Source organism: Ctenopharyngodon idella, chromosome 20 (assembly GCF_019924925.1).
Source record: "Ctenopharyngodon idella isolate HZGC_01 chromosome 20, HZGC01, whole genome shotgun sequence".
NCBI lineage: Eukaryota > Metazoa > Chordata > Actinopteri > Cypriniformes > Xenocyprididae > Ctenopharyngodon > Ctenopharyngodon idella.
In genome coordinates, this window is record NC_067239.1 from 23,307,077 (window position 1) to 23,333,941 (window position 26,865).

At 35.5% G+C, this 26,865-nt stretch overlaps 3 protein-coding genes across 3 annotated transcripts; 2 read left to right on the forward strand and 1 right to left on the reverse strand.

Annotated features, from left to right (window-relative positions):
- Window positions 1-3,950: 3,950 nt before the first annotated feature.
- Window positions 3,951-8,246, forward strand: mep1a.1 (meprin A, alpha (PABA peptide hydrolase), tandem duplicate 1). The gene is made up of 14 exons (XM_051874608.1): window positions 3,951-4,043; window positions 4,196-4,220; window positions 4,312-4,353; window positions 4,521-4,561; window positions 4,685-4,760; window positions 4,865-4,982; window positions 5,248-5,423; window positions 5,531-5,752; window positions 5,822-5,968; window positions 6,071-6,286; window positions 6,652-7,116; window positions 7,208-7,381; window positions 7,467-7,529; window positions 8,062-8,246. Exons 1-13 carry the CDS (start codon window positions 3,957-3,959, stop codon window positions 7,514-7,516), a joined length of 1,839 nt encoding a protein of 612 aa, XP_051730568.1. The 5' UTR covers window positions 3,951-3,956; the 3' UTR covers window positions 7,517-7,529; window positions 8,062-8,246.
- Window positions 8,247-9,382: 1,136 nt separating this feature from the next.
- On the forward strand, window positions 9,383-14,727 carry mep1a.2 (meprin A, alpha (PABA peptide hydrolase), tandem duplicate 2). The gene is made up of 12 exons (XM_051874556.1): window positions 9,383-9,518; window positions 9,646-9,670; window positions 9,772-9,825; window positions 9,973-10,013; window positions 10,128-10,203; window positions 10,286-10,403; window positions 11,783-11,958; window positions 12,098-12,319; window positions 12,454-12,600; window positions 12,858-13,073; window positions 13,335-13,781; window positions 14,501-14,727. The coding sequence occupies exons 1-12, from the start codon at window positions 9,468-9,470 to the stop codon at window positions 14,710-14,712; spliced, it is 1,785 nt and encodes a 594-aa protein (XP_051730516.1). The 5' UTR covers window positions 9,383-9,467; the 3' UTR covers window positions 14,713-14,727.
- A 570-nt stretch (window positions 14,728-15,297) lies between these two features.
- On the reverse strand, window positions 15,298-26,768 carry adgrf3b (adhesion G protein-coupled receptor F3b). Its single transcript, XM_051874548.1, has 15 exons — window positions 22,880-26,768; window positions 22,580-22,735; window positions 22,423-22,472; window positions 20,738-20,796; window positions 20,426-20,562; window positions 20,109-20,327; window positions 19,795-20,028; window positions 18,988-19,134; window positions 18,683-18,882; window positions 18,411-18,590; window positions 16,814-18,130; window positions 16,672-16,713; window positions 16,558-16,590; window positions 16,298-16,370; window positions 15,298-15,974 (listed from the first exon to the last, which is right to left on the reverse strand). The coding sequence occupies exons 1-14, from the start codon at window positions 23,028-23,030 to the stop codon at window positions 16,326-16,328; spliced, it is 2,970 nt and encodes a 989-aa protein (XP_051730508.1). The 5' UTR covers window positions 23,031-26,768; the 3' UTR covers window positions 15,298-15,974; window positions 16,298-16,325.
- Between the last annotated feature and the right edge of the window lie 97 nt (window positions 26,769-26,865).

Genomic DNA, 26,865 nt, shown 5'->3' on the forward strand with positions numbered 1-26,865 from the left:
ACAGACATAAATTTAAAACATGGTGTGTATTGAAATCATTTTGCGGTTAGAAATATTTTTTAACAATATATAAGCTTTCCAAAATAGAACCATTTTGTAACAATATACACTACTGTTCAAAAGTTTGGTGTCAGTCATTTTTTTCTTTCTTTTTTGAAAGCAAAATTAATAATTTTATTCAGTAAGGATGTTAAACTGATAACAAGTGATAGTAAAGGCTTATATTGTTAGAAAAGATCAATGAATCCTGAAAAAAGTATCACAGGTTCCAAAAAATATTAAGCAGCACAACACTGATAATAAATCAGCATATTAGAATGATTTCTGAAGGATCATGTGACACTAAAGACTGGAGTAATGGCTGATTAAAATTCAGCTTTGCATCACAGAAATAAATAGAAATCGAAAACCATTATTTGAAATTGTAATATTTCACAATATTACTATTGCTTAAATATAGTAATGAAAAAATAAATAAATAGAGTGCTTCCATGTAAGTTATAAGAACTAAATAAAGTACTATATCATTTGTGATGTGAAACTAACTAACTACCTGGAATGTGATGTAATGTAGGGATTATTTTTGCCCCAGGGTTACACCCCTTATTTTCTGGGGTTTATTTTAACCCTTTATTCAGTACAGTTTATGATGACTGTACTTGGGCGTTGGGCAGTATATGATGTTCTGTATGGGCTATTTTACACCAGGGTTACACCCCTTATATTCTGGGGTTTATGTTAACCCTTTATACAGTAGAGTTTATTGCGACTGTACTGGGGCGTTAGGACCCACTCAGGCCACAGGCTGATCAGACCTGGCCTCTCTAACACCTCTTCCTGCAGTTACCCAGTCTCCCAGGAGGTCTCCCATCCAGATGGAAACCGGGCTCAACCCTGCTTAGCTTCAGTGGGTGTGCAGGTGAAAGCATCAGGTTGATTGCTGCAGGCCAGGGCTTCTTAAGCATCTTTCCAATCACAGACCCTCTTACGTAGCAAGAATATATGGGAATATACTGCAAAATATAACGTGATATATTACATAATACATTTACACATATGGGAAACTAGTGCTTATATTTTACAATGTACTGCAATATATTGTCCATGTATGGCTATATATTGATACAATATTTAGACATGAAGATAAAATAGCATTATATGTAAAATTCATAAAGGTTTAATTCTTTTTTGTGCATATATATTGCACATACATGTTCCCATATAAATGTAAATGTATGAACACCATTCACAGAATCAATGAGTTACAGCAGATGTCTAGTTCCCAGCATGCTTTGCTTCTGACTGATAAAGTAAGGGTCAATGTTGAAATTAAGTGTTATTTCATGTGTTTTGCTCAATATTAATATAGGGGGAGATCTGTTAGTGTTTAATGTTCTATTATTTTAGAATTTAAAATGGTTTCTGGTATGTCTGAGTTTTTGGGGTTACCATTGTGCTGAAGAGTAGAGCCTGTGGTTAGGCTTAAGTACTTACAAACATATGTTAAGACATGAAAATATAAGTGTATGATTGGCTTATTGTTGAATGGATTAATACATGCAAGTGTGCTTGTGCCATTGTTCAATATTTGTTGCCAACTAAGTACGTAAATCATATGTAGTGTTAAAATTCATTAAAAAGTGCCTTATAAATTGCTGTATGTACTGCTTATATCAGTGTTTTCAAACTCGACTCTGGACAACTGGAAAGCCACAGCTCTGCACAGTTTTGTTCCAACCCTAATCAAACACACCTGATACAGCTAATGAAGGTCTTCAGGATTACTAGAAATGTCCAAGCAGGTGTGAGTTGGAGCTAAACTCTGCAGGGCTGTGGGCCTCCAGCAACTGAGTTTGGGACCAGTGGCTTATGTTCAATAAATTTATAAATATGCAGTATCGAGTCTTATTACATGAATTAAATCTTTAAAGATCTCAGCAGAGGAGGATTAAACAACTCCACAAACAGCATTACCAGCTTCACTTTTGACTAAACAGATTGTCTTAAATTCAGTTACCATTATGGTGGCCAGTATTGGCTTTAGTACAGTTTGACACTTGAATTGTTAATGTTAGTTGCACTTTAATGTTTTTCTGATTGTTTTTCTATAGTGGCTAATAAATCGGAAGTTTTGCACATTCACGGAAAACACATTATTTCCGCGTTGAAAAATAAAGTGGATAGGCTAAACACGTAATACGCATATGCATGCTGTCACTGTTTTTACAGATTCGTGTTTTTGCAGTTTATAATTACCAGCTTAACTTATTATTAACCACTGACTTTATTTCTGAAATCTACAGAAGGTCTTATTGAGAATGAACAGGGGTTTATGTAAAACTTTTTTTTTAATTTGAAGTCACCATAATGGTGATTAGTGTTTCCGTTAATTGGGCTCTTAACTCTCATAATATGTTTGTCAAACACATTTGCAGTAGCAAAGAAAGACAAAATGTGATCAGATGATGATAATTAGCTATTGATTGTTTTATAATCATCATGAAATAGCCTGAGAAACTGATGCTATTTGTATCTAATAATTGTGTTGCGAAATTAATGCATTTACATTAGAAATCCTGTGTTACTGCAACATGAAACCACGTTATATTGCAGAAATCAGTAAAAAGATTAAAAAAAAAACACAACAATTATTTTAAGATGACACAAAGACATCAAGAATCAGCACATGAATCTCAACAAAGGTGACAATCAAAAGTGTCATGCCGCAATGCATGCTGGGAACAATAATACAAAACTCCCAGCATGCATCACAGCATGAATAAATTATGCAGCTGAATTGTTCTATTATTTCTTTTAATTCGAACTATTTGCTTTTATTATTTTGCTGTGGTTTTTGTTCTGTCTTTTAGTAGCTTTTGTGATGTCCAGAATTGTCCTGCTCTTGGTTTTTATCTTCAATCTTTTAACTGATTTCTGCAATACAGCGTTATCTCATGATGCAGTATTATTACTTTCAAACAGCATTAATGATTCAGGCTATTTTTCAATGATTGTAAAACCATTAAAAGCTAAAAATCTTCATCTGATCTTGTTTCAGCTTTTTTTGCTATACTGCAGATGTGTTTGACAGCAGCCATTATATTATAAGAGTTAAGAGCCCAACTAATGGAAACACCAATCACCATTATGGTGACTTCAAATGAAACAAGCATGAGCATTAAACTTCTGATAATTTTCAATAAGAATGTCTGTAGATGAATGACAGAAATAAAGTCAATCTGGTTAGTAATATGTGAAGCTGTAATGTTGTTTGTGGAGTTGTTTAATCCTCCTCTGCTGAGATCTGGAGAGATGTAATGTCTTCTTTTATCTTCAGTTGATTTCATCTAAGGCTGTGGCTGAAGTCAGTTGTAGCTCTTGTGTTTCTGTTTGTCTCTTCTTCCTTCAGTGACTCTGCTTGTTAACAGACTTGTTAATACTAAGATGATTCTATAAATAATATATAAAGATTTTGTGGCTCAGATAAGGTCCAGTTCTGGATTATTTCTTTGCTCTTGGCCTGACATGTGGCATTGCTATGGCCTGCATGTGGCTCAGATCTGTCAAAATGGAGTGCCATCATTCCACGCCACATGTGACCCAGATCATCATACCACACGTGGCAGATGTGGGCCAGATCTAGGCCGGCACAAAGTTGCTATATGAGATAATAGGCCTATAGGACCTCAGTTTTCTGCACTTTTTAAATAGCCCAGTTGTTGTTTTTTTTTTTTTTTTTTTCATTTAGTACATATTAATTAGAAACATTTACTAGATTAAGGATTGTTTAGAGCTGTTATTAAACATGCTGCATTGGGTTGCATAAGGTCTGTAAACTGCATTATGGGAGACAAGTGTACTTTGGATTATCAAAACTACTGTAACAGTAATGAAAAAACTTCAAATCCATTTTTCCAATAAACATGGTCAAAGGTTAAAGTTCTCTTTATATAACTATGGTAATATCTTGTACCTCACATACTGTCAGAATGCTTTTACCGAGGCTGTTCATCTTTACAGTGCTGGCTGCAGCACTTCATGCTGTGAGTGATTTTCTTTATTTATAATTTAGCCTTTATAATATTATAGGCTACTTTAACAGGCTTTAGTACCTATATGCACTTATCTGGATATCTACAGTGATTGCTATCTCTAAATGCATTGGGATTAACCCTATTCCTGCCATGACTTTCAGATTCCAGTTTCAACTCGTATTCATGGTAAGAAAAATTATTTTAATTAATTACTGTAAGTTATACATTTTTATTTGATTCATCTAAATAAATGTATAAAACTATATGTTTTCTACAGAGGTTGAAGATGAACCAAATGTCAACCCTTTCATCAATCTTGGTAACCTGAAGCAACTTTTACATTATATTACAATACAATGAGGCAACAAAGTTCATTTTAATGCTACTATATATTCCAAAAAATACGCTGAGTTTGTTTAATTTGCAAAATATTGAACAAATGCATTATTTTATTTACTAAACAATTTCTTTTAACTTGTTTGTCAGGAGCAAAAACCAGGCTGATTGAGGGAGACATAGCCCTACCTGTAAGTGCACAATCAATGTTATAATTCAGTTTTGTTGCACATGCTGAAATCTTCTTAATAATATCTATCAGTATCTATTGTTGATTTAAAAAAATATCTATTAAAACCTACACCCCTTTACAGCCTGGTCGGGTTGGTCTTATTGACACAGCATTCAGGTGGAAGTTCCCTATTCCATACATTCTATCTGACAGCCTGGGTAGGTGATATATTCAGTTGTTCGCAAATTGTACAAAAACGGACTAATTTATGTTTTTACAATACTGATTTTCTTTATGTATAAATTATCCCCCTTTTACACAGACCTTAATGCAAAAGGTGCTATCCATCAGGCATTTGAAATGTACCGTCTAAAATCATGTGTTGATTTCAAACCCTATGAAGGAGAGAAGACATACATCAAATTTGAGAAAAGAGATGGGTATGTGTGCATTGCAACATTGCAAATAAATATTTGTTATAACATCAGCATATTTATCCACACAGAATTTTGCCACAAAATTAGCTAATCTGGATCTGATAAGGTGTGTATAATAATAAGCATTGCTAACTAAACAAAATAACAAACCATTGTAGCATTCTAATGTTAGTGTTTAGCCTATAAATGAGAGTCAGCCACCAGACAACACTTATCGTATATTATAAAACAAAGGAAATCACACTAACAGGACTTGTAATTGTGGTAGGTGCTGGTCTTATGTTGGAGATCTACAGAACGGACAGTTGCTTTCTCTGGGGCAAGGCTGTGACCACAAGGCTGTGATTGAGCATGAACTGCTGCATGCCCTGGGGTTTTACCATACGCAGTCTCGCCAGGATCGAGATGACTATGTGAAGATCTGGCTAGATCAGGTCACTGAAGGTTAGTTAATTTGTTTTGCATTATTTTCTGTGTACTTTAATATTCATCACTCATTCTTATAGTTCTTCATGTGACTTTTATTGATCACATAATATTTTTGTTTCTAGGCATGGAGCATAACTTCAACAAATATGATGACAGTTTTGTCACAGATCTAAATACACCATATGACTACGAATCTGTTATGCATTATCGTCCATTCGCTTTCAACAAAGACCCCAGTATTCCTACCATCACGACCAACATCCCAGAGTTCTTCAACATCATAGGGCAGTACCTGGACTTTAGTGAGATGGATGTTGTCAGACTGAATCGAATGTACAACTGCTGTAGGTTAAATATTAACTGTAATATGATATATATACAGAAAATTGTTATTTATTATTTATTTTCTTCAGCCTCTTCTCTTACCCTGCTGGACCAGTGTGCTTTTGAAAACATAAACATTTGTGGGATGGTACAGAGTTTGACTGACGATGCTGATTGGGTCCATCTTAAGAGCTCTCCTGGCTCTGAGGATCATACTCTCAGTGGACAATGCAGAGGTTACAAATCTCCATTGCCTGAAATAGATATATTTTCATTGTGGCTGCATTTTGGCCAATTAAAAAAAATATATATATTTTTTTTTGCCTTGTGATTTTTAGATTTAGGATATTCTATGCACATTGACACCTCCACTGGAAGTGCAGAACAATCCGCTCTCCTTGAATCCCGCATCCTATATCCTAAGAGGAAGCTGCAATGCCTCCAGTTTTTCTACAAAATGACAGGGAGTATAAAGGACAGGCTAGTAATTTGGGCCAAGATGGATGATGGAACAGGAACCGTGCGAAAATTAAAGAAACTGCATACAATTTGGGGTAATTGTTTTCCTTTTTGAACTACTAGTAGGTTAAACTCTTAAAACCTTTCCATTCCACAAAAGGTTCTTTAGATTTTTGAAATGTTCTTCAGACTAAGAAAAAATGCTTCTTTTAAGAACTGTTCACCGAATGTTCTTCTATGGCATTGCTGCGAAAGTAAGTGTAAACTGCAGGGAAGCTTTAAGATATTATACATGTAAGATTGATAAAATAATTTTAAATCAACATTTCAGGTCCACATATATTCAATGAGTAACTGTATAATAATCATAATAATGTATGTAATCATTTGTTATTATCCCTTTACATAATCCTTTATCATAAAATTAATATGGTGATAACAAAAGGCTTTTCTTACCCAGCTGACGAAGACAAAACATGGAAGATTGCGCATGTGTCAATGCAGATAGGGGCAAAATTCCGCTATGCCTTCCAGGCGATGAAAGGAGACCCTGCCAACTCTGGAGGAGGCATATTCATTGATGATATCAGCCTGACAGAGACCCACTGCCCAGCCGCTGTCTGGCGCATCCAGAACTTCTCGAGCATCCTGGAAACAGCCGACTACAACACCGTGCTGACCAGCCCTCGTTTCTACAGTCCTGAGGGTTACGGTTATGGTGTTCAAGTACGGCCACTGTCTGGCTACTCCGATTACACAGGCAACTACACTGGTCTGTATTTCCATCTGGCCAGTGGTGACAATGACATTGTGATGCAGTGGCCTGCTGTGAACCGCCAGGCCACCATAGTGGTGATGGACCAGGATCCAGACATTAAGCTGAGGATGTCCTCTGCTCGTAGCCTCACCACTGATATGACCACAGGTATGCCCTGACTGTTATGATGGCTTCTATTGTGATTTTATAGCCCAGTGCATTTGTGTGTGTAAAACTTTTTCTTTTGGTTGTTCTTTAGTCAATGAAAACCAACTAATATGGGACAATCCAAGAAAGGTTGGGACCTTTGACCCAAGCTGCCAGTGTTATCGAGGAGAGTCAAAGGGATGGAGGACTTTCATAAAACACTACGACTTGCGCAGGCGCAATTACCTGAAAAATGATGACCTCATCATCTTTGTTGACTTTGAGGGTACGTTCACACTGAGTAGCACATTCTATCCTAGACATTAATAATGTTATTGTCTAATAGTTTTGCTTTACGTGTCTCTTTAAAGACTTAACAAGCCTGATAAACAGTGAAGTTCCGGTTGCACCAAAGAATTGAGGCAGCTAAGTCTGTAAGTCAGCTCAGTTACTATAAATACAGCAGTTTTATTCTTTCAGACCAAAAGGACTTGCAATAAGCTTTAGGTTACACTATATTTCGATAGTCCACTTTAGACATTGTACTAAATATAAGTAACTTTGCAACTACATGTCAACTAACTCTCATTAATTTGCTACTGTACAACAAACTCTCATTAGAGTAAAGTAGACTTTTAGGGTTAGTAGATTAAGTTGAGATGTACTTGCAAAGTTACTTATAGTTTGTAGAATGTCTGCTGGTGGAACATCAAAATAAAGTGTTAGCAGATATTAAGCAGACAATCTACTAATACTGTAATAATGACTGTTAGTTTACATGCAGTTGCAATGCTAAAATATCTAAAGTGGACTATCGAAATAAAGTGTTACCAAGCTTTTTGGTTTAAATACATCTCCTTTTGATCTACCAATAACTAATTAAGAAATAATCAGTGTTTAAATGACACAGTATGATACATTTGTGAAATTGTATGAGAGAATTGACTTTTTTATCTCTTGAAACAGGTGTCAGTCTTTAAAGTCTGAAGAGTGAAAGCTGTGTGCATTGTGGACAACGTCATCTAAAACACTTTAAAAATGGAATTATGATAGTAATTCTGTGCTACAAAAATGTGTTTGATAACTCACTCTGTACTCTTACCTTTTAAACATTCCCAATAAAGTCTCAAGTTAAACTCTTTTGCCAAATGTCATTTTAATACAGTGAATAAGGGTGAATATCTTGTTGCAAAATGCACCGGCATCTGAAGTGATACGCCTGCATGCAGTTGAAACCTTGTTAGTTTTCTGTGTGCACTTTAATGATAAAATGTGATAATATCTTAATCTTATCATAAATCTCCCTGATATGACTGTATTCATCTATGTCGCAGTGCTGAGGTTATACTCATTGCCATATCTTGACCTGCAGTAAACCTGTAACTCTGTTCCTCTTATCTTTTATTTTGAGTTTGCAATTCAGATATCAAAAAGTCAGTTTACACATAAGCATTTGTCCTTTAAAGTCACCATGAAATCAAAATAATCAATTCTTAATTTTTTTTTTTTTTTTGGAATATTGCAGTATTTATTATAAATGATTTAGTTGTGAACATCATTATTATTCTTTTTTTTTTTTTTTTTAATTAATGTGCACTCGTTATCTCTAATCAAAATAACTTCCCCTCCCACTTGCAACAACATCTTATCATGATGACTTTTACTGGCATGAGGGCGGAACAACCTGTCACTCACTGGTTAATGTGATTGTAATCAGAGTTTGGATCAACAGCAATAGCATGAAATTAAGTCACACAAACATTTTAATTTGTTCAAGAAGCTGCTTCACTCAGATATGTCACAAAACGGAAGAAAAGACTATTGCAACTTCCGTTCCATGCCGACTTTAAACAAAAAAATGGGTCACTAAATAAATTCTACTATAATAATTTCAGTACAGGAACGTTATGGCTTTTTAAATGTTTTTTATACAACATTTTAAGCTTAATCAATGTGTGTTTTTCTAAGATTTCAGTTTTTAGTGTTGCCCAGTAAATACAATAAAAATAGTCTAATAGTCTAAGTAAGTCTGAATCACATCAGATGTTATGAGCGACTCTCTTTTGCCACAATATAAATATATCCATTCTGATGAATTTAACTCCTGATACTGTTGTCATAAAGAATGATAAAGATAAAGAAGATAAAGAAGCAAGAGATAAAGATAGAAGGCAGATACAGTATAGAAGTGCTGATGCATGCAGACACTTCACAATACACATGACAGGCCACTAACTAACTGGTCCATCCACGTGTGTTACTTCACCTGGTAATTGTCTTTGCTTCTCAGATCAAAGTTCTACTCCAACTTTGACTTTATTGGTATGTTTGTATAAGTGCACTAAACCCTATTGTCATCTCCTGGAGTTAACATGGACTCTGTGTGGAGAATCATTCTCTTCATAGTACTTCTTATGCTCAAGGTATTTTAAACTTCTTTATTATTAATATTTTTTAAATGTAAAAACGTCTTGACATTTTGAGCTATGGTTAAGCAAACACACCCTATGAAAATGTCTTAATCCAATCTATAATCAATCTACCTTGCAGGTGTATGCTATTCCAACACAATATGGTAAAACATTTTAGACATTTTAATGATCATGTTTAATTTTAATTTTATCTTATAGTATTCATAGAGCTTCTTACAGGTTTTTATGCTTTATTAAATATTAGGCAAGGATGCAGATGCAGGCGAATTACGGGAGGACATTCTTGAAATCAATTTAGGTCAGTAAAAATAAATGTGTAGAAAAGCAAACAGTTTGCCATATAAGCATATTAAGTGTTTTACATGCAATACAATTGTATTATAATATTTGTCAGTTCAATTAGAAAAAATATAATGAATTTATCTATTTAACTTAAACATTTCAGATTCCCAGAGAGATTTGTTTGAAGGAGATATTGCTGGAGATGTAAGTGTTTCTTTTTAAAACAAAAGTCCATTGTCCAAATCTCTACTGCCTTTTGTTTGAATTTTATCGTATTTCCTTCAGTATTTTAATTACTAAAATGAATTCTTATCTTAGCCACGAAGAAATGCAATATTGGATGAAAAAGCAAGATGGGAGTTTCCCATTCCATACATACTCACAGATAGTTTGGGTGAGATCATTTATTATTTTCTAATGTAAAATCAACAAAATGATTCCAGGATGAGAATATTCATATAGCTTCACTTGTTTAGATCTTAATGCAAAAGGAGTGATCCTTCAAGCATTTGAAATGTATCGTCTCAAGTCTTGTGTGGACTTTAAGCCCTATGAAGGAGAGAGCACCTATGTTTCTTTCACAAAGCTGGATGGGTAAGTGAAATTTTCCCAAAAGCATTGTAAGCCTAAGTAGATCATGGAACCATTGGCACCAATCACTATGCTTTTGGGAAACACAGCCCTGTTTAATATGTCAGGAAAATCAGAATATTTATAAGCAGTGTTGGGTAAGTTACTTCAAAAAAGTAATTAATTACTAATTACTAATTACATCATCAATGTTGTATTTAAAATACTTTACTAATTACTCTGTCTGAAAAGTAATTTAATTACTCAATAAGTAACTTACTAATTACTTCTTAAAACCTTGACCGGATAGACAATAGAAAGGAAACTCTTTTAATAATTTAGTCAAACATGGAATAGTTTAGCCTTTTATAGCTTTTTAAAACATTTTAACTTTATTAAAACATATATTATAATACTTTTATTTACTTTATAATACTTACATTTTTTTGAGTAACAAATAGGGATGTCACTATACCAAAAATCTAGTAGTCGGTACCAATACCACCAGAAGTGCACAATATTCGATACCACGGTAAAAAATATATAAAAATACAAATAAAACAATGCTATATATTAAAGTAAGTAAAAATACCACAGAAATTGAATAATCAAATATAAAATAACTCTGCATAGTCATAACTGTATAAATTAAATATAGATTAATCCTTATTAAAGCTTTTCTTTCGTTGTTTGATTATCATTTATAATACAGACAGCCAATAGCAGACAATAGCATGTTTTAAAGGCTGCTGTCACTAAGACCTAATGGACGGAGACAATATGCTGCTACACATGCTGTTCACATTCACATAACCAACGCGAATACGCCAAGACGGGCATTTTGACATAACTGTGTGTGTATTTGAACGTTTATGTGCAATAAACCGAGAAAATCTGACACTCGCGAGAGGCGCTTTGGTTGAGTGCGCACTGACTGAAGACCGTCTCTCAGAGCGCGCGTGCAATTTTTTCTCCCTAGGACATATATAGCTTATTTTTTACCATAATGTTCTTGCCTACCTGTGTCAAAAAAGTGAAGTAATTGGAATATTTCCATTCTGCAAAACAGCCACTCGCTTCTGACGGCATCTTCAGACAGCGACTACGCAGCCAACTGGTGCCAACTGCACTACAGCTAACGATTTTAAAGAGGCAGCGTTCACTTTTACCTTTAGACGACAAATTTAGATTTTAAATTCAATATTGATTTCAACAGAGCTGTTGAACTAATTTACAGTATGTAGGCTAACACAAGTACATTATAAGTAACTGTAATAAAATTACCTAAAAACGAACAGTAATCCCTTACTTTACTTTTTCAGTGGATAAGTAATTTAATTACACCCAACACTGTTTATAAGTCACATTTTCAATATTACACTTTGTTTTTGCCATTGGTACAGATGTTGGTCATTTGTGGGAGATTTAAAGAAGGGGCAGAATGTCTCCATAGGAGACAGATGTGACACCAAGGCCATCGTAGAACATGAACTTCTCCATGCGCTGGGTTTCTACCATGAGCAATCTCGCTCAGACAGAGATGACTATGTCCAAATCTGGTGGGATCAAATCATTCCAGGTTAAAAATGCAACATAAATCTCCCTTTTCATAGTTTGGTTGCTCATAGCTCATGCAAATTTGTGCATTGCATTGCAAAAATGGGGAAGGATGGGAAAAATGTAATGCCCTTTTCCTTTTGTCATCCACATTTGTGCAGGAAAGGAGCACAATTTCAATAAGTATGAGGATGATTTTATAACCGATTTGAACACGCCCTATGATTATGAGTCCATCATGCACTACAGGCCTCTGTCTTTCAACAAGGACCCTGATATTCCCACCATAACCACCACCATCCCTGCCTTCAATAATGTAATAGGACAGCGCTTAGACTTCAGTGCTCTTGATCTGGAAAGACTGAATCGCATGTATGAATGCAGTAAGTTATTATATTTAACAACTGCCTCTTACAAACATTACAAACAATGCTTGACATATTTTGTGCATGAAGAACAAATAAAAAGTAAACATTCCATACTTGCAATATTGCCATAACGACTTGGTTTCTTTCAGCTGCAACCCTCACTCTCCTGGATCAATGTGCCTTTGAGCAGATCAACATTTGTGGAATGATTCAGAACGATGAAGATGATGCTGACTGGGTCCACACTTTGAGCTCTACAGATGTAAAGGACCACACACTTGGAGGACATTGCAGAGGTATGGGTCACTTTAACAATTTCAGTTGAACACATTTGTTTATAGAATAAAGTATTGTCAGGACTCAACAATATCTAACTGATATTTTTAAGACTATCACAAGTTACTCTTGCAATTTCAATAAATTCTCGCCTGTATTAGTAAACTAGTTAGCATTTACTCATTTGACAACAATATTCAATATATTAAAAATCCAAATGTATTTTGTAAAAGCCATTAAAAGCCATTTTGCATAAACAATGTTTTAATGTTAATAGATGCAGGCTATTTTATGAAGTTTGATGCCACTAACAAGTCTGAGGGACACAGTGCTTTGTTGGAGTCACGGATTCTTTACCCCAAGAGAAAGCAGCAGTGCCTTGAATTCTTCTACAGGATGAATGGAGGCCCTGGTGACCAGCTCATCATTTGGGTCAGAAGGGATGATGGAACTGGCACTGTTCGCAAAGTCGGGAAAGTTCACACAATCACAGGTCAGTTATGGCAAGGAGTTCCTGTATGTTCACTCATATCAAATCTCAACTGTCTGTTTTTTTCCACTTAGATGCAAAATATTACTATATTAATGCCCAGCTCTAATCTAAGCTGTTTTTCTATAAAGCTGCTTTTAAACTATTGATTTGACTTGACTACTGACAATTGACTAAAAATATCTTCTGATATCACCAACACATTATAGATACTATGATTATGTATTAGATGTTGAATACTGTGCACCTCTTTGTTTTCTTCAGGGGATGGGGATGAGTCATGGAAGATTGCACATGTCACTCTAAATGTTGAGGAAAAGTTCCGGTACTTCTTCCAGGGTATTGTGGGCTCCAGCAATACATCAGGAGGGATCTTTATAGATGACATTACTCTGACTGAGACAGCATGCCCAAATGCTGTCTGGAGGATTCAGAACTTCACCAACCTTCTCAATACTATCCCACATGGTCACCGAGTTCAGAGTTCTCGTTTTTACAACTCTGATGGTTACGCTTATGGAATTAATGTTTATCCAAATGGCAGGATAAACTCCTCTGAAGAGTTTGTTGGGATCACCTTTCACCTTTTTGCTGGTGAGAATGATGCAGTATTAGAATGGCCTGCAGCGAATCGGCAGGTCACGGTTACGGCTGTGGATCAAAATCCAGACAAAACCCTTCAAATGTCTAACAGCAGAAGCTTCACCACTGGTGCGTGCGTCAATCAATCAATCAATCAATCAATCTATCTATCTATCTATCTATCTATCTATCTATCTATCTATTATCTATCTATCTATCTATCAATCAATCAATTAACCTCTGTCATTCAATCAATCAATCAATCAATCAATCAATCAGTCTGTCTGACCATCTATCTATCTATAGTTCAATCAATCAATCAGTGGGCAATCGATTAATTGTGGGCAGTTGTGGCCTAATGATTAGAGAGTCAGACTGGTAACCTAAAGGTTGTGGGTTTGATTCTCAATACCAGCAGGAAATGGCTGAGGTGCCCTTGAGCAAGGGACCTAACCCCCAATCACTCTCCAGGTGCCACAACAAAATGGCTGCCCACTGTTCTGGGTGTGTGTCCACGGTTTACAGAGTGTGTTCACTCACTACTCCTAAAGTGTGTGCACTTACTTGAATGGGTCAAATGCAGAGGACAAATTCCAAGTATGGGTTGCCATACTTGGCCTTCACATGTCACTACTTTCAATCAATCAATCTGTCTGTCTCTCTGTCATTTTATTTATTTTTAAATCAATCAATCAATCAATCTATCTATCTATCTAATCTATCTATCTATCTATCTATCATTTTATTAATCGTTCCATCCATCCATCCATCCATCTAACTTTGATTTTACTTTGCAGCATCAAGGAATTATGAAAGTTTTAATGAAACCCATTAAATCACTTACATAGATGCTGATATGCAGTGGAATAAACCATCTACGGTTGGAGAATGGGACGATAGCTGCTTATGCTACAGAGGTCCAGAGTTTGGCTGGGGTACTTTCATCTCACACGATCAGCTCCATAGGCGGGACTTCCTCAAGAACGATGACCTGATCATCACTGTAATTTTGATGGTAATTTTGATCATGCACAACTGTTCCACCCATCACTATAATTAGTATATGTACAGCTATTGGGATAAATGTATTTATGTTATGTATATAACTGTTAAAAGTGTTTTTCTTTAACAACCAGATTTGGCACATCTTGTAAAATCTGAAGTTCCAGTCAAGCTTGAACTCTCAAGCAACCCCCAGCCTGCAGAAGAAAACTTCGAGAGCCCAAAAGCCCGGGTGCCATGAGCGATCAGCGACCCATGTCAGCCAAACCCCTGCCGTAATGGAGGAGGATGTGTCATACATCAGGGGAAAGCAGCATGCAGGTTAGAGCACATAGATCTGACCATTATCTCAGCTTGTTTAATTATAAATCCACAGTTTGTTGTTTAAGAATAAAAAAAATTGCTTGTGTTTGTGTGGCTTATATGGTGACAGTTACATGTCATTTGCAGGTGTGTCTCTGGACAGGCCATTATCTACACAGGAGACACTTGTGAGAAACAGCACATTGATGGAGGAATTCTGGGAGTTTTGATCGGTGGTGCTGCAGGAACCATAGCTCTTACTGTTGCCATTATAGCTGTGATCTACAGGCAGAACTAAACCTATTTCATCATATTTGACATCTGAATAACCACTCTATGATAAGCAAAGTATTTTATTCATGAATCATCTTACAATAGTATGCTCAAGATTTTTTATTCATAATAAAATTTGTGTTATTAACAATCTCATCTCTCTTTTTTCCATATCCCCTTACAAGAAACAAGGAAATAGGTCTAACAAGAGAAAAAAACAAACAAATTTTTTTTTGTCAAGCTCAAGAAGAGTGCTTAGATGTGTAAAATTATCTTTCCTTCATCAGATATTTTGTCAGAATTACTAAATAGCACATAGAAATTGATGTCATAGTTCCATATGTTTTGCAAATTAGAAGCAGAGCTAAAACTAATAAGATTACAACCATGGTAAGTGACCACATTTTACAGTGCATTTAGAGAGATAGACATTTTCATTAAATTAAAGACAACACCAATCAGGGTAGAAAACAATAGGTAATCGCTACATATATACAGCAGCACTTATATTGTTCTTTTAAAAACACAAAAATCTATTATATTTTTTGTTTCTCTTGGTTTGTTCCTAAGTTTATGCAGTAAGTAAAAAGGGACGACCACAGCCTATACTTTGTTTCAAAGATGTTACGTCTTTACAAAAAGTACTTTTAGGTCTTCACCAAACAGTTGCGCTCCATCTCCTCTTTGGTTTCTGCTGTGGGTTCAGAGATGGATCAATGTCCCATAATGTTTTACATGCTCCTTCTGCAATACAAATCGAAAACACACATTTTATTAAAGAATTTTTTGTCTTCAAGTCATTGAGCTGCCTTTGAAGTCGTTTCATAATTGATAAACTTTGACACTGTTATTGAACTGAACTGAATCAACATTTGATCTAAACTCAGCTGAAGTTAAAATTGAAGTTGTTTCACAACTGATGAATTTTGCAATTTTAACATTGTTATTTTCCTATTTATTACTGTGAAGCTGCTTTAAAACAATCTGTATTGCATAAAAAGCTATATAAATAAAGCACATTTGACTTGTAAATCAATCAAGGGAATTAAGCTGTATCCAAAACATACCTTGTGTGCATTTACTTGTATGGATGTTTTATTTTGCAACGGATGTTGTTGTTCCTTGATCTTTTCCTGATTTCTGGGGGTGGGGGAATCATAATGTTATATGTCAGAGTTATTTTAAATATTTTTATTTTAACATTGAAAATTATTTGAATATATTTTGCAATTATTAATTGTATTATAATTTTTCAGTCAAAACGATTTTTCCCCCTTATTTTTGCTGTGGCATGGCATTAAAAAAAAGAGTGTTCCCCAAAACTTACCCCCAGAATTATTTTCAATATTTCATCTCGGACCTGAAGAAAAAAAAAAGAAACATGTCAGTGTCCATGGTCCTAACTATACTAAACATCTTTAATGCCAATAACAATGCATACCCTTTTTTCTGCAAAACATCCTGTCAACAAGATGAAGAAGCCCTAAAAAGTATAAATGATACAGAGGCATAAGATATAAATGATTCAAAATATTTGTTGTACTTTTTAAAGTGTTATAATTTTCATGGAGAGATGGGAATACCTGTAGGGAGTTGACTATGGTGAACGCGTAATGCACGAAGTATGTAATAAGCTGTGTAAAGTCGTCCATCAGAAACACGAAAAGCCCCAGAACCCAAGTCCCACCAAAAATAGGTGTGAGGAAGATAATCACTTTGATTATGCTTTTTGCTGCATCTTTGTCCCCCTTTTTGTTGGTCTCAGCTCCAGACGGCTTTAAAACTGTTGCAATGACCACTATCATGGAAGCCATGTTCACCAGCACGATGGTCCCAACTGGAAAGAGAAATGCGTGGATGGATCCTTGCATGGCTGACTTATAGGTAAGCCAGCACGTTTTCTGGTTGTAATACGGGATGTCAGGTACTTGGTTGTAGTACACATATGTAACCGCCACAGTCACTGTTGGACAAACATAGCCAATGGTGAATCCGAGGATCATGTACATTTTTTTCCCAATGTGGCTGAAGACGAAAATGAGCTGGTGGACCAACATGACGCTCAGACACAGCATCCAAAAGAACATCGCCAGGAAGAAGTAATGCTTCCCCACCACTAAAATAAGGCACAAGGGTTCATTTAGGATTGATGGGAAAGAGGAAGCTAAGAAGCTGCAGTCAGCCAAAAGCAGACACAGAGAGATGTTGAGGAGAGCAGTGTGCCGGAAGTGGGAAAGGCTGGATTTAACTACGGCGCTCCAGACCAAACATTCGATGATGATGTAGATGATGAGAGAGCATATGGAGACTCCCAGTCCGACGTACGTGAGCTGATCTAGAAAAGGCATGCTTACTGAATGCTTGGACATGAGCATGGAGAAGGAGGTGAGATGGTTGCATTCACAGTAGGCGATGTTCCCGGGACCTTGAACGTATTCGCAACCCTCGTTTGACCATCTCTTCTCCGAGACGTTCCAAAACACGCATTGCATCTCTGCACTGCTGCCCGCATCATTTTGAAAAGCCATTTTGATGTTCACCGAAGGCTGAGTGTTGTTTTCGACTGTGCTGGATACGACTATGCTAGGAAACAATGAATCCTCATAACCCAATTTTGGCAGGCGTTCGGCCAAGCCTTGTAATCCAACTGTTTTCACCATATCTGCTGTTGCGTTCAGCTCAACTTCCACGTTGAAAACGGTTTTGTTGCAAGTGGCGCCGTTTCGGCAGATCTGAAGCTGAATGTTTGAGGAGTTGTAGCCCTCACTGGCGTTTATTCTGATGCTTTTTACAAGGCCTTCTACGGATGACAGATATTGTGTGGCCAGTGTACCGCTCTCTTCCTCATCTCCCACGTTCCAGGTTACATTCAACATGCTGCTGGCTGATTCGATGAAATCCTTCAAAGAGAACAGATTTTGTACTGTAACGGCAAATATCTCAAAGTATACCATTTTGATTATGTAAGAGTCTGAGTTGCATTTCAGACTTTAACATTTTAGAACCTGAAGATGTTGGTATCAAAATGGGTACCTCAAATGTTCAAAATTATATATATATATATATATATATGTATGTGAATAATTCAAGTAGTAAAAAATATCTTATTTTCTTCATTATGTAATATACTTATTTAATAAGTGAGCTGTCAAAAGTGAGTGAGATAATTGAAATACTTACTCCAAGAAGGTTCTCGCCTAGTGGCATGTTTACTGATGCCTGTTTCATAGTTTGGAAAACAGTAACTGCAATTTTGACATCACCAAAACTGTTTTCGCCATCTTCGGATGTGTTATTTTTCAAACTCTGGAAGATTAGCTGAGCGCCCTCTTGTGTTGCTCCAAGTCCTTTTTCAAAATCCTGGAGTGAGATAAAAATGAGACATTTTCACATGCCATGTCTTTAAGTTTTTAGGTCATTCAGCATCAGTCAGGTCTTCTAGATTTGCATACCTTTGCTTGCAAAGCTACACTATTCAGGACTGCTTTAACACACAGAGAGACTTCTTCACCCCATTTTTTTCCAGTGCATTTGCGTTTCATTGTGCCCTGTCTCCCTGATGCAATACAATCTATAACAGCTGTTTCATTATTCTTTGTTTTTGGCCATCTTCTCTCTTCAATTACTTCCTCTGCACAAAACATGTCACTGGCTAAAAAAAAAAAAAAAAAATCATCCAAACATTAGTTTTTTTCTCCAAGGGGTTTTGTAGAATGGCATACATTGGCATTAGTAGAACATGACTTTCAGTACTTACGGTAAATGATTGGTACTTTTAATGAGTGATTTCGCAGCTGATTCAAAGTGTTCTCTAAAGTGCAACTGGCCTCAAGTGAACTTGGTTTGCCTTCTGCATAACAATCAACATTGAAGTCTGCTGTATACTTGATTATACCACTGCGTTCTGTAAAACATCGGTAACATTTTTATCTGTGTTGGCAGGTTATAGATAAATGCAATATAAACAAATGTATGTGGACACACTCCAAAATTTCATTAAATTAGATTATTGTAAATGTAGTTTATCAAATTTGAATGTTCAAGTTTGACAACCATAAAGTGTCCAAATACTTTTTTTTTGTACAGTATAACCTATATACTGTACAAAAGTCTTTTTGATGTTGTTTCTTGTCTTTTTGTTGTTGTTTCTTTAAAATAATATGTAATAAATTATGTCGTTTTTTTTAAAATAATAAATGTAAATATCCCTTAGTTTAATATTTTGTTATCTAATGAAAAGACATTCATTCATTTAAAAGCGTTACATATGTCTAAATACATTTGGGGCCACTGCAAGCCAGATTTGCTTGCACTTCACAAATGAGGAGCTAAGACACATTTTAACAGTTCATGACTTGGAACATGATTACAATTGTGCTACTTGGTAAATTGCTTGATTATAAACCTGTCGAGTATATATTTTTATATTCTAAGTATAGGTTTGAAGGTTCAGTTGATTATTTGCTCTACGAAAGATAAAAGTCAGCTTTGTGTGCTATCAAATGAAAGATTTATATATAATTATAGATAATATAACATAAAGATATTATAATTACAGCCTTACCTTCTTTAATTGGTACAGTATTTTCCATACTTCCTAGTTTTAGCCGGGCTGTGTAGGTTTCAGTACTGTTCTCGATGGAACATGAGATGGTAACTTTGGCGGATGATGCTTCAGAGCAATCTGTGGTTTGTGGATTGCTTGTCACATTAATGACTTCTGGCAGCAGTGCAATTTGAATAGGTGCCATGGCCATGTGAGCTATGTTCCCAGTGACAAAAAGGCAGCTGTATGTTCCTGGAATATCAAAAAATGAAAAAAGTCAAGATAATGTAAATGGAACCCTGTTTCACTCATGATTGCACTGAACAACACACCTGACCAGTATCCATTTGTCTTCAGAAGTGTGACTGTTGATAATTCTGTACAAGTATCTGACAGCATTACTTCACTCCCTGGTCCCAGAATCAACGGCACGTCTTCGTCTCTGGACATCTGCCACACGCACTTGCTCATAGCCTCTATACTGGTACAATTCAGCTGTTGTCTTGAATTATAACACACCTTACCTGTAGGTGCCTCTATGTATACCATTCCTGTAAATGATAATAAAATACCGTGATGGTGAAAAGATTGGTAGGAATGAATAGACAGAACAAGTGATGAAAATATTGGTGTGGTTGCAGTGTTTTACCTAGAGACTTAACATTGAGACTGTAAATGGTTGGATCCGTCAACAACGTAGAAATTATGCTTTGAACTTTGGGGGTGGAAAACACAGCACTGAGTGACACTGTGAAATTGTGAGCGTATGTAAATGACCCTGTAAAACTGTGACAAAAGAGGGGAAACTTGAGCTTCTTGGTTACAAAAAGGATTGTAGATGTTATCAAATGAAGAAATGAAAATAATAGAGTATTTCAAGTGTTTATTATTACTTGATTTATTTTCAAATAATAAAATAAAAATGTAAAATTAAATAAAAATGATAAGAAAAATATCTCACAGGGTGCCTCGCATAGTCAATGAGTTGAATGCATTTAGCACATTAAAAGCTTTCAGCAGCTGAAAAGAAAATGGGTTAGAATGATGAGTAGGCTAAGAGATTTGTCATAATTGAATAAATAGCTGCGTTGCATTTCTAGGGTTACATAATCTTGCTTTATTACAAGGCTTTCTGGAATACTTGATTCTGTCAAGTTCATAGCGCCATCCAGCGGTAGATTTAAATGTACCAATTGCCTCGCAAAACAAATCGCACGAAACAACGCAGGCTGGCGGCACCTGCTAGTCAAAATGAAAACGAAAGCCCAAATATGTAATGGCACCTTTTACAAACCAACTGCAAATATTTTCATGAACGAGTATCTAGCTATGAAATGTAACCTACAAATAATTAAATGTTGCATTCACGCCATGCCGTAATTACTGTAGATTAAGCTCCGTAGGCTTTCGGAGGCTATCGCTCTCACAACTTTGATATCATACACTGATCGGTCTGCACAAGCGTGCCACATGAGTCCTGAAAAGCAGAGCCGTTGAAAAACATCATATAAAATCATATTTAACGGCTCTGCTGAAAAATGAAGCCAAAGCGTCTCGATCACCCCCAGGTGGCTGGATGCAGTATAGGTCATAAACCCCGCCCTCTCCATGTATTCCAGTGGGACGTGAAACAAACTAAACAATTAAATTAGATACACTTCAAATATTTTTTTCCAAAGACAATTTATGTCATATTAGGCAGTTTTTATCACGCTGGTGTTAGTTTAAGTGTTCGTTTTTTAAATAAGTTTGGTTTTAGTTAGTTATTTGATGCTATAAAAACGGTATAAAGGTAGCTAGTCACTGAGGCCCCAACGGACTTTTTTTCTGGATCTTCGCGAGGTGACAGGAACTTTATCTTTAATTTCTACATTTCCATAACTGTTTATTTCACACTGAAATAATGAGTTGTTCTGAGTTTGGGCGGGATCTTGATATCACTTCGTGCTCACTACCGCGCAGACTCGGGCTCCAAGTTCACTATGCGCAGACTCGAGACTCAAGATAGACACAATGGCGGCTTCGGTTACTACAATGGAAGAGAGTGAAGGTGCGTGAGGCGTCGTCCATTTTTTTACTATTTACTATAGGCTAATTCCAATAGCACGTGAAGGCCACATAAAACCATAACTAGGTAATGGCGAACCATCCAAATTTGTTTTGAAACCAATGTTTGAACATTATGACATATTAAAGCCTCATTTGCTAAAATCACGTGACTTCGACACAAGCTCCGAACCAAAGAAAAGATTTTTAAATGTCTTCAAGCAGTAGTGTTTCGAAAGCACCCATCACTAATAGGCTAATACTGACGCAATGGTTATTTTGTTGCTAGGTCGTTTGTTTTGTACGTTGTAGTGGACTATTTTATTCCTAGAAGAAGCTTTAAGATGGCATACAGGTAGAATTATAGCCTAAATTCACAAATTTCATCTCAAAACAACATTTAGTGTTTATTTATTTGGTGAGTAAGCGGGATAATGTACAGTCAGTGGATCAGGTATTAGTGCAAAATAAATCTCAATGTGGGGCCCTAAAAGGACCGGCTGACTGTACGTTATCCCTTATACTATTAATTTCTGCAGCTGCTTACATATACATTTCAGAAAAAGTAATCATTTCTCAAAAGTGGAAATGCACACATACCATGGCATCGACTGTTGCGGAGCTACCAGTGAGCATGCCAATGAGTGAAACTATAAGGATCACAGCAGTGAAACAATCATAAATATTGTCCGGAGGTGCACTTGTAAAAATTATAAACTGACTTTAACTTAAATTTGTGCTATTTTTGACAACTTACCGTTCACCTTGGGCAGACACAGAGGCGTGAAGTATGATATATTTGCCACACATTTATCCACGTTGCAGCATTTATTTACAGAGTCACACACAAGATTGCTCCAAACATATTCTGGTCCACACCAGCATGTTGTATTTTGGCCAATTATCTCACACTCTACAATAACACATTATCATAATGACTTTACAGCATATTTATTTAAAATGTAATCTGGCAGACTGGTTTAATGATACTGAACATTTCACATACAAATAGACTTTATTAAAACTGAATAAAATCTACATCAGAAAGATCTCTTACCTGCTGCAATTTCAGCATTTGTGATAGTTACCCCTGCTGTATCTAGAACGGTTCCTATAAGTCCAGGCAGATGGACTGCAACATTTAAGGTTTTATTCCCCTCAATCATGACCTCTGCCCAATGTGTCACATCTGTGGATCCTGAAAACATAAAATGTAAAATTATAAATTTGCTGCATGCATTATTTATGTGTGATGTAACTCTGTATATAGTTTCTGGATTTTATTTTTTGTGTGTGTGTGTATGGAAAGGACTCTCTGGTGAAATATAAACTTACCCACTTGTGAAGTCTGTTGGGTAACAAAAGAAGATAGTCAGTACTTTTGTTCTGCTTCTGCTTTTTTAGTAAACAAATGATCATGATGTGTAATGACAAGAATGGGATTCTTATGTGTTAAAAAATATTGTACAGAATAGACGATATATTTAAATGAATTGGCAGCTTGTAGATGATGACTATGGTGTTTAAAAATTAATTCAATGCCATGATCATCAGTCAGATCAGTGGAAATATTCATTTTGAGGGTGGTTATACAATATGTGGCAGTCGGGTGATTACTATTTGTTTTTCTTAGGATGAAATATGTTATCTTGTATATTGCCTTTATGAATTTACCTGGCTAAAAATGAATAGTGCAGCAAAAAGGAGCATTCCTGCACCAGACAGTGTCTTGATCCTATTAGGGAGATTGCATTGAATTTTTTAAAAGACAGTCAAAATGTATGCCTACCTTTAAAAGAAACTTAAAAGTGAAACCTTTCTCTGAACCTTAGTGAAATTGTTTGGACAAATATTTATTATTCAAATTCTAACTATATAGTATAGTACTATAAACTGTCCCCTGGGGTCACATTATCTCTAACTGCACCAAACCACAAATAAACAACTTCACCAAAAGCTACTGCCGTTCAAAACACCGGCTAAATACATTCACAAGCGACATTTTCTTTCAATTATTGTCACTGAAACTGAAAAAAGATCTATAGTGCCAATAAAAATTATATATTTGTTTGAAGATTAAAAAAGAACACAATGCACTGTATAATCACAACATTTTTTCTTTTGTCAAATTAATGTGGTTCAGATAACATAATATATTGAATTTCTGTTGATTAAACCAATCACCTTCATTGTATTAACTAAAATTTTTAATTTCAATGACTTCAAAATTTTAAGGCAACCAGGTAACTTAACTTTTTTAAGTTAAACCAACAATTCTTTTTTACAGTGTGACGATTAAAATGATTTGGTAAACAGACTATTCTATGAACACTGAAATTATATATATTGCAAGATGAGAGTATATATATTGTAATATGAGACTTTTTTTTTAACAGCATACCCTTAATATCTTATTTAACTGCTGTACTTTAATAATAAACAAAAGAATATATGGACATATGAACAAAAAAAATAAATAAATACTGACCTTACAATCTGCATTTTAAAAGAGAGGATCAGCAAGTTTTAAGCAATGCTATCTGTCATAACAACATGTTCACTGTGAAGAACCAGTTTCTTGAGTGAAAGGGGGTGTTGAATGAGAATTTGGGAAAGTTGACGAATGCAGTGGGGGTGGCGAAAGCAAATTTACAAAGCTCTCTTTCACATTTGCATTTTACATTCTCCAAGTCCATAGGCCACCTGGATAAGTTAGCACACAATAGTCATAGCTTCAGACTTTCCATTGAGATTTGGCTAGCAAATGTAGCTCAGAGCTTCATGCCTGCCTTGTCCAACTATGTTTGGTTAGATTGTCATTTGTGGCTGATTTAGATAAATCATTTTCATGTTTAAACCTGCAGTACTTCCAGAAATAAGACTTTTAGAAAGAAGTTCTGCTGTTTCTGAATGTCGAATACCAGCACATATTAGTGTAATTGTAATTCAAGCTTTCAAATTGTGTGGTACAAATTCAAATGAACTTTTTGTTTTTTGAAAATATACTAAAAAAGTGCCAATTTCTGCACACTGGAGAAGTTAAACACTGATTATATATGCACTCAGTTCAAGGTGAAATAGTATATTTTCATATGTTAACACTAATATAAAATACATTGTATATTTTCTTTCATTTGTTGTTTGAAACCCCTGGTGATGTGGTTATGTTTCCCTGTTATTCTGACCACTACCCCATAGCTCATCTAACCCACATATAACTATGGTAATATCTGGTAACACACACTGACCATGTTTATTCAGCATGAGGTGAAATCACTCTGAGCCTCATCATTTGGCTGTTGTGAAAAACATTAATCTGGACAGTTGTGTAATGTTATGAAAAGACAGACATAATGATTATTAAAAGCAAAATATTAAATGTACCACTATTAATTAGTATATGTTTTCATCAGAATTTCAACATAAATTTAGTTTAATAAAAGTCAAGGTTTTAAAAAGATTTATTGTTAGGGAACACACTTGCAAATTAGTGTCTTGTTTTCTTTATAAGTATTTGTTTGTTAAATAAGCATCCATGGAAATGCATGTTTTGCATGCTCATTCAAAATGAGGAAACATGCCCATGAAGGTTAATAATTCCATTCAGAAAAGCAGGCAAAATCATTCATATATTTCCTATTATTTCTATTCTGTTCTATTCCTGTTCTATTTATAATGTTTAAAGACAATGTAGCATTGTATTCAAAGCTGCAACACAAAGTTAAATGAGAATATCTGCTTTGAACACTTCATTTACTCATTTTTAATATGAGTCTCTTTTCTGTTTTACTATAGCAATAGCTTGTACATTAAAGAATAAGAATAAGAACAGAGCTTTGACAGAAGTCAACTTCAGCACTATGAGGGGGAGTGTTTTGAAAAGAAGTTCCTTTGGAAACAGTTTCATTAGGTGCATCACAGCCACACTATAAACAATCCTGAAGCACCACAATTTACATCCTTACCAGTGTATTTAGACCACATGCTAAAACCTACATTGACGTCAAACCAGAGGCTAATCCAGCAATGATTATCTTCGAAACGTGTAAACATATACATGAAAGGCACACAGCAGACATATGCAAAATTCACACTGTATGGTCATATTCAAATTACAATCTGCTGTGGATTGGTGTTTGTTACAACAGAGACTGTCAAGGAAGTAATTAACCAATAGAAAATTCTAATTCTTCAATTAAAATAATGATATAAGCACTTAACAGAAATTCTTCACTCTAAGAAAAGTCTGTATTGAATTTTCACAAGTGCTTTACCAGTGTCTTTTTTTTTTTTTTTACATTTTTTTTTTTTCTTAGCAGATCTATTATTATAGTCTGAGCTGCTAAAATTCTTGCACCCTGTCTACACCGAGCCTGTCTACTACTGCTTCAGGCTGTCTAGATTACATTTCTCTGAGGGACTTTCACATTTTGTTCTACAACATAAATTGGGCACAGATGATGAATTGTAGTCCTAATATATTTGTCTGTACTTCCATGCATTATGAAACTGTTCGTATGCTAATGAGGTTGATCTTTAGCAGTGGAAAGAGGTTGTGCAGGCCCAAATGTTAAGCTCAAATAACTGTGAATATGAATAAGAAGACACAGTACTAAGAGGATGCAAAATAAAATACATTTGGAAATATCTATTTTACCTTGAATTCTGCAGCTATTAAAATGAATAAAAGTGAATAAAAATCATTATTTCCAGAAGATTTAACTTAAACTTCAAGTTTTCTGAGTTTCTGCATCATAGACTGAAATGTTAAATGATTGTGGACATGATGGAGTGAAAGGAACTCATGTGTTGGATCATTAGCTGCATGTGTATGGATGTGAAGCAAAGTCCCTGGAGTGGATCTAGAGTGATTAAAGAAAGTTTTATTGACATCCATTGATTGACATCCTTCCTCCATTCTGCTCATATATAGTATCCTACTCACTCTGCCTGCTTTTGAGGGACACCTCAGCCCATGAGGGGAAAAGGGCAGTGGCTTAGCCAACATAGCCAGCCTTGCATGCACGTCCTTGCTGCCAGACT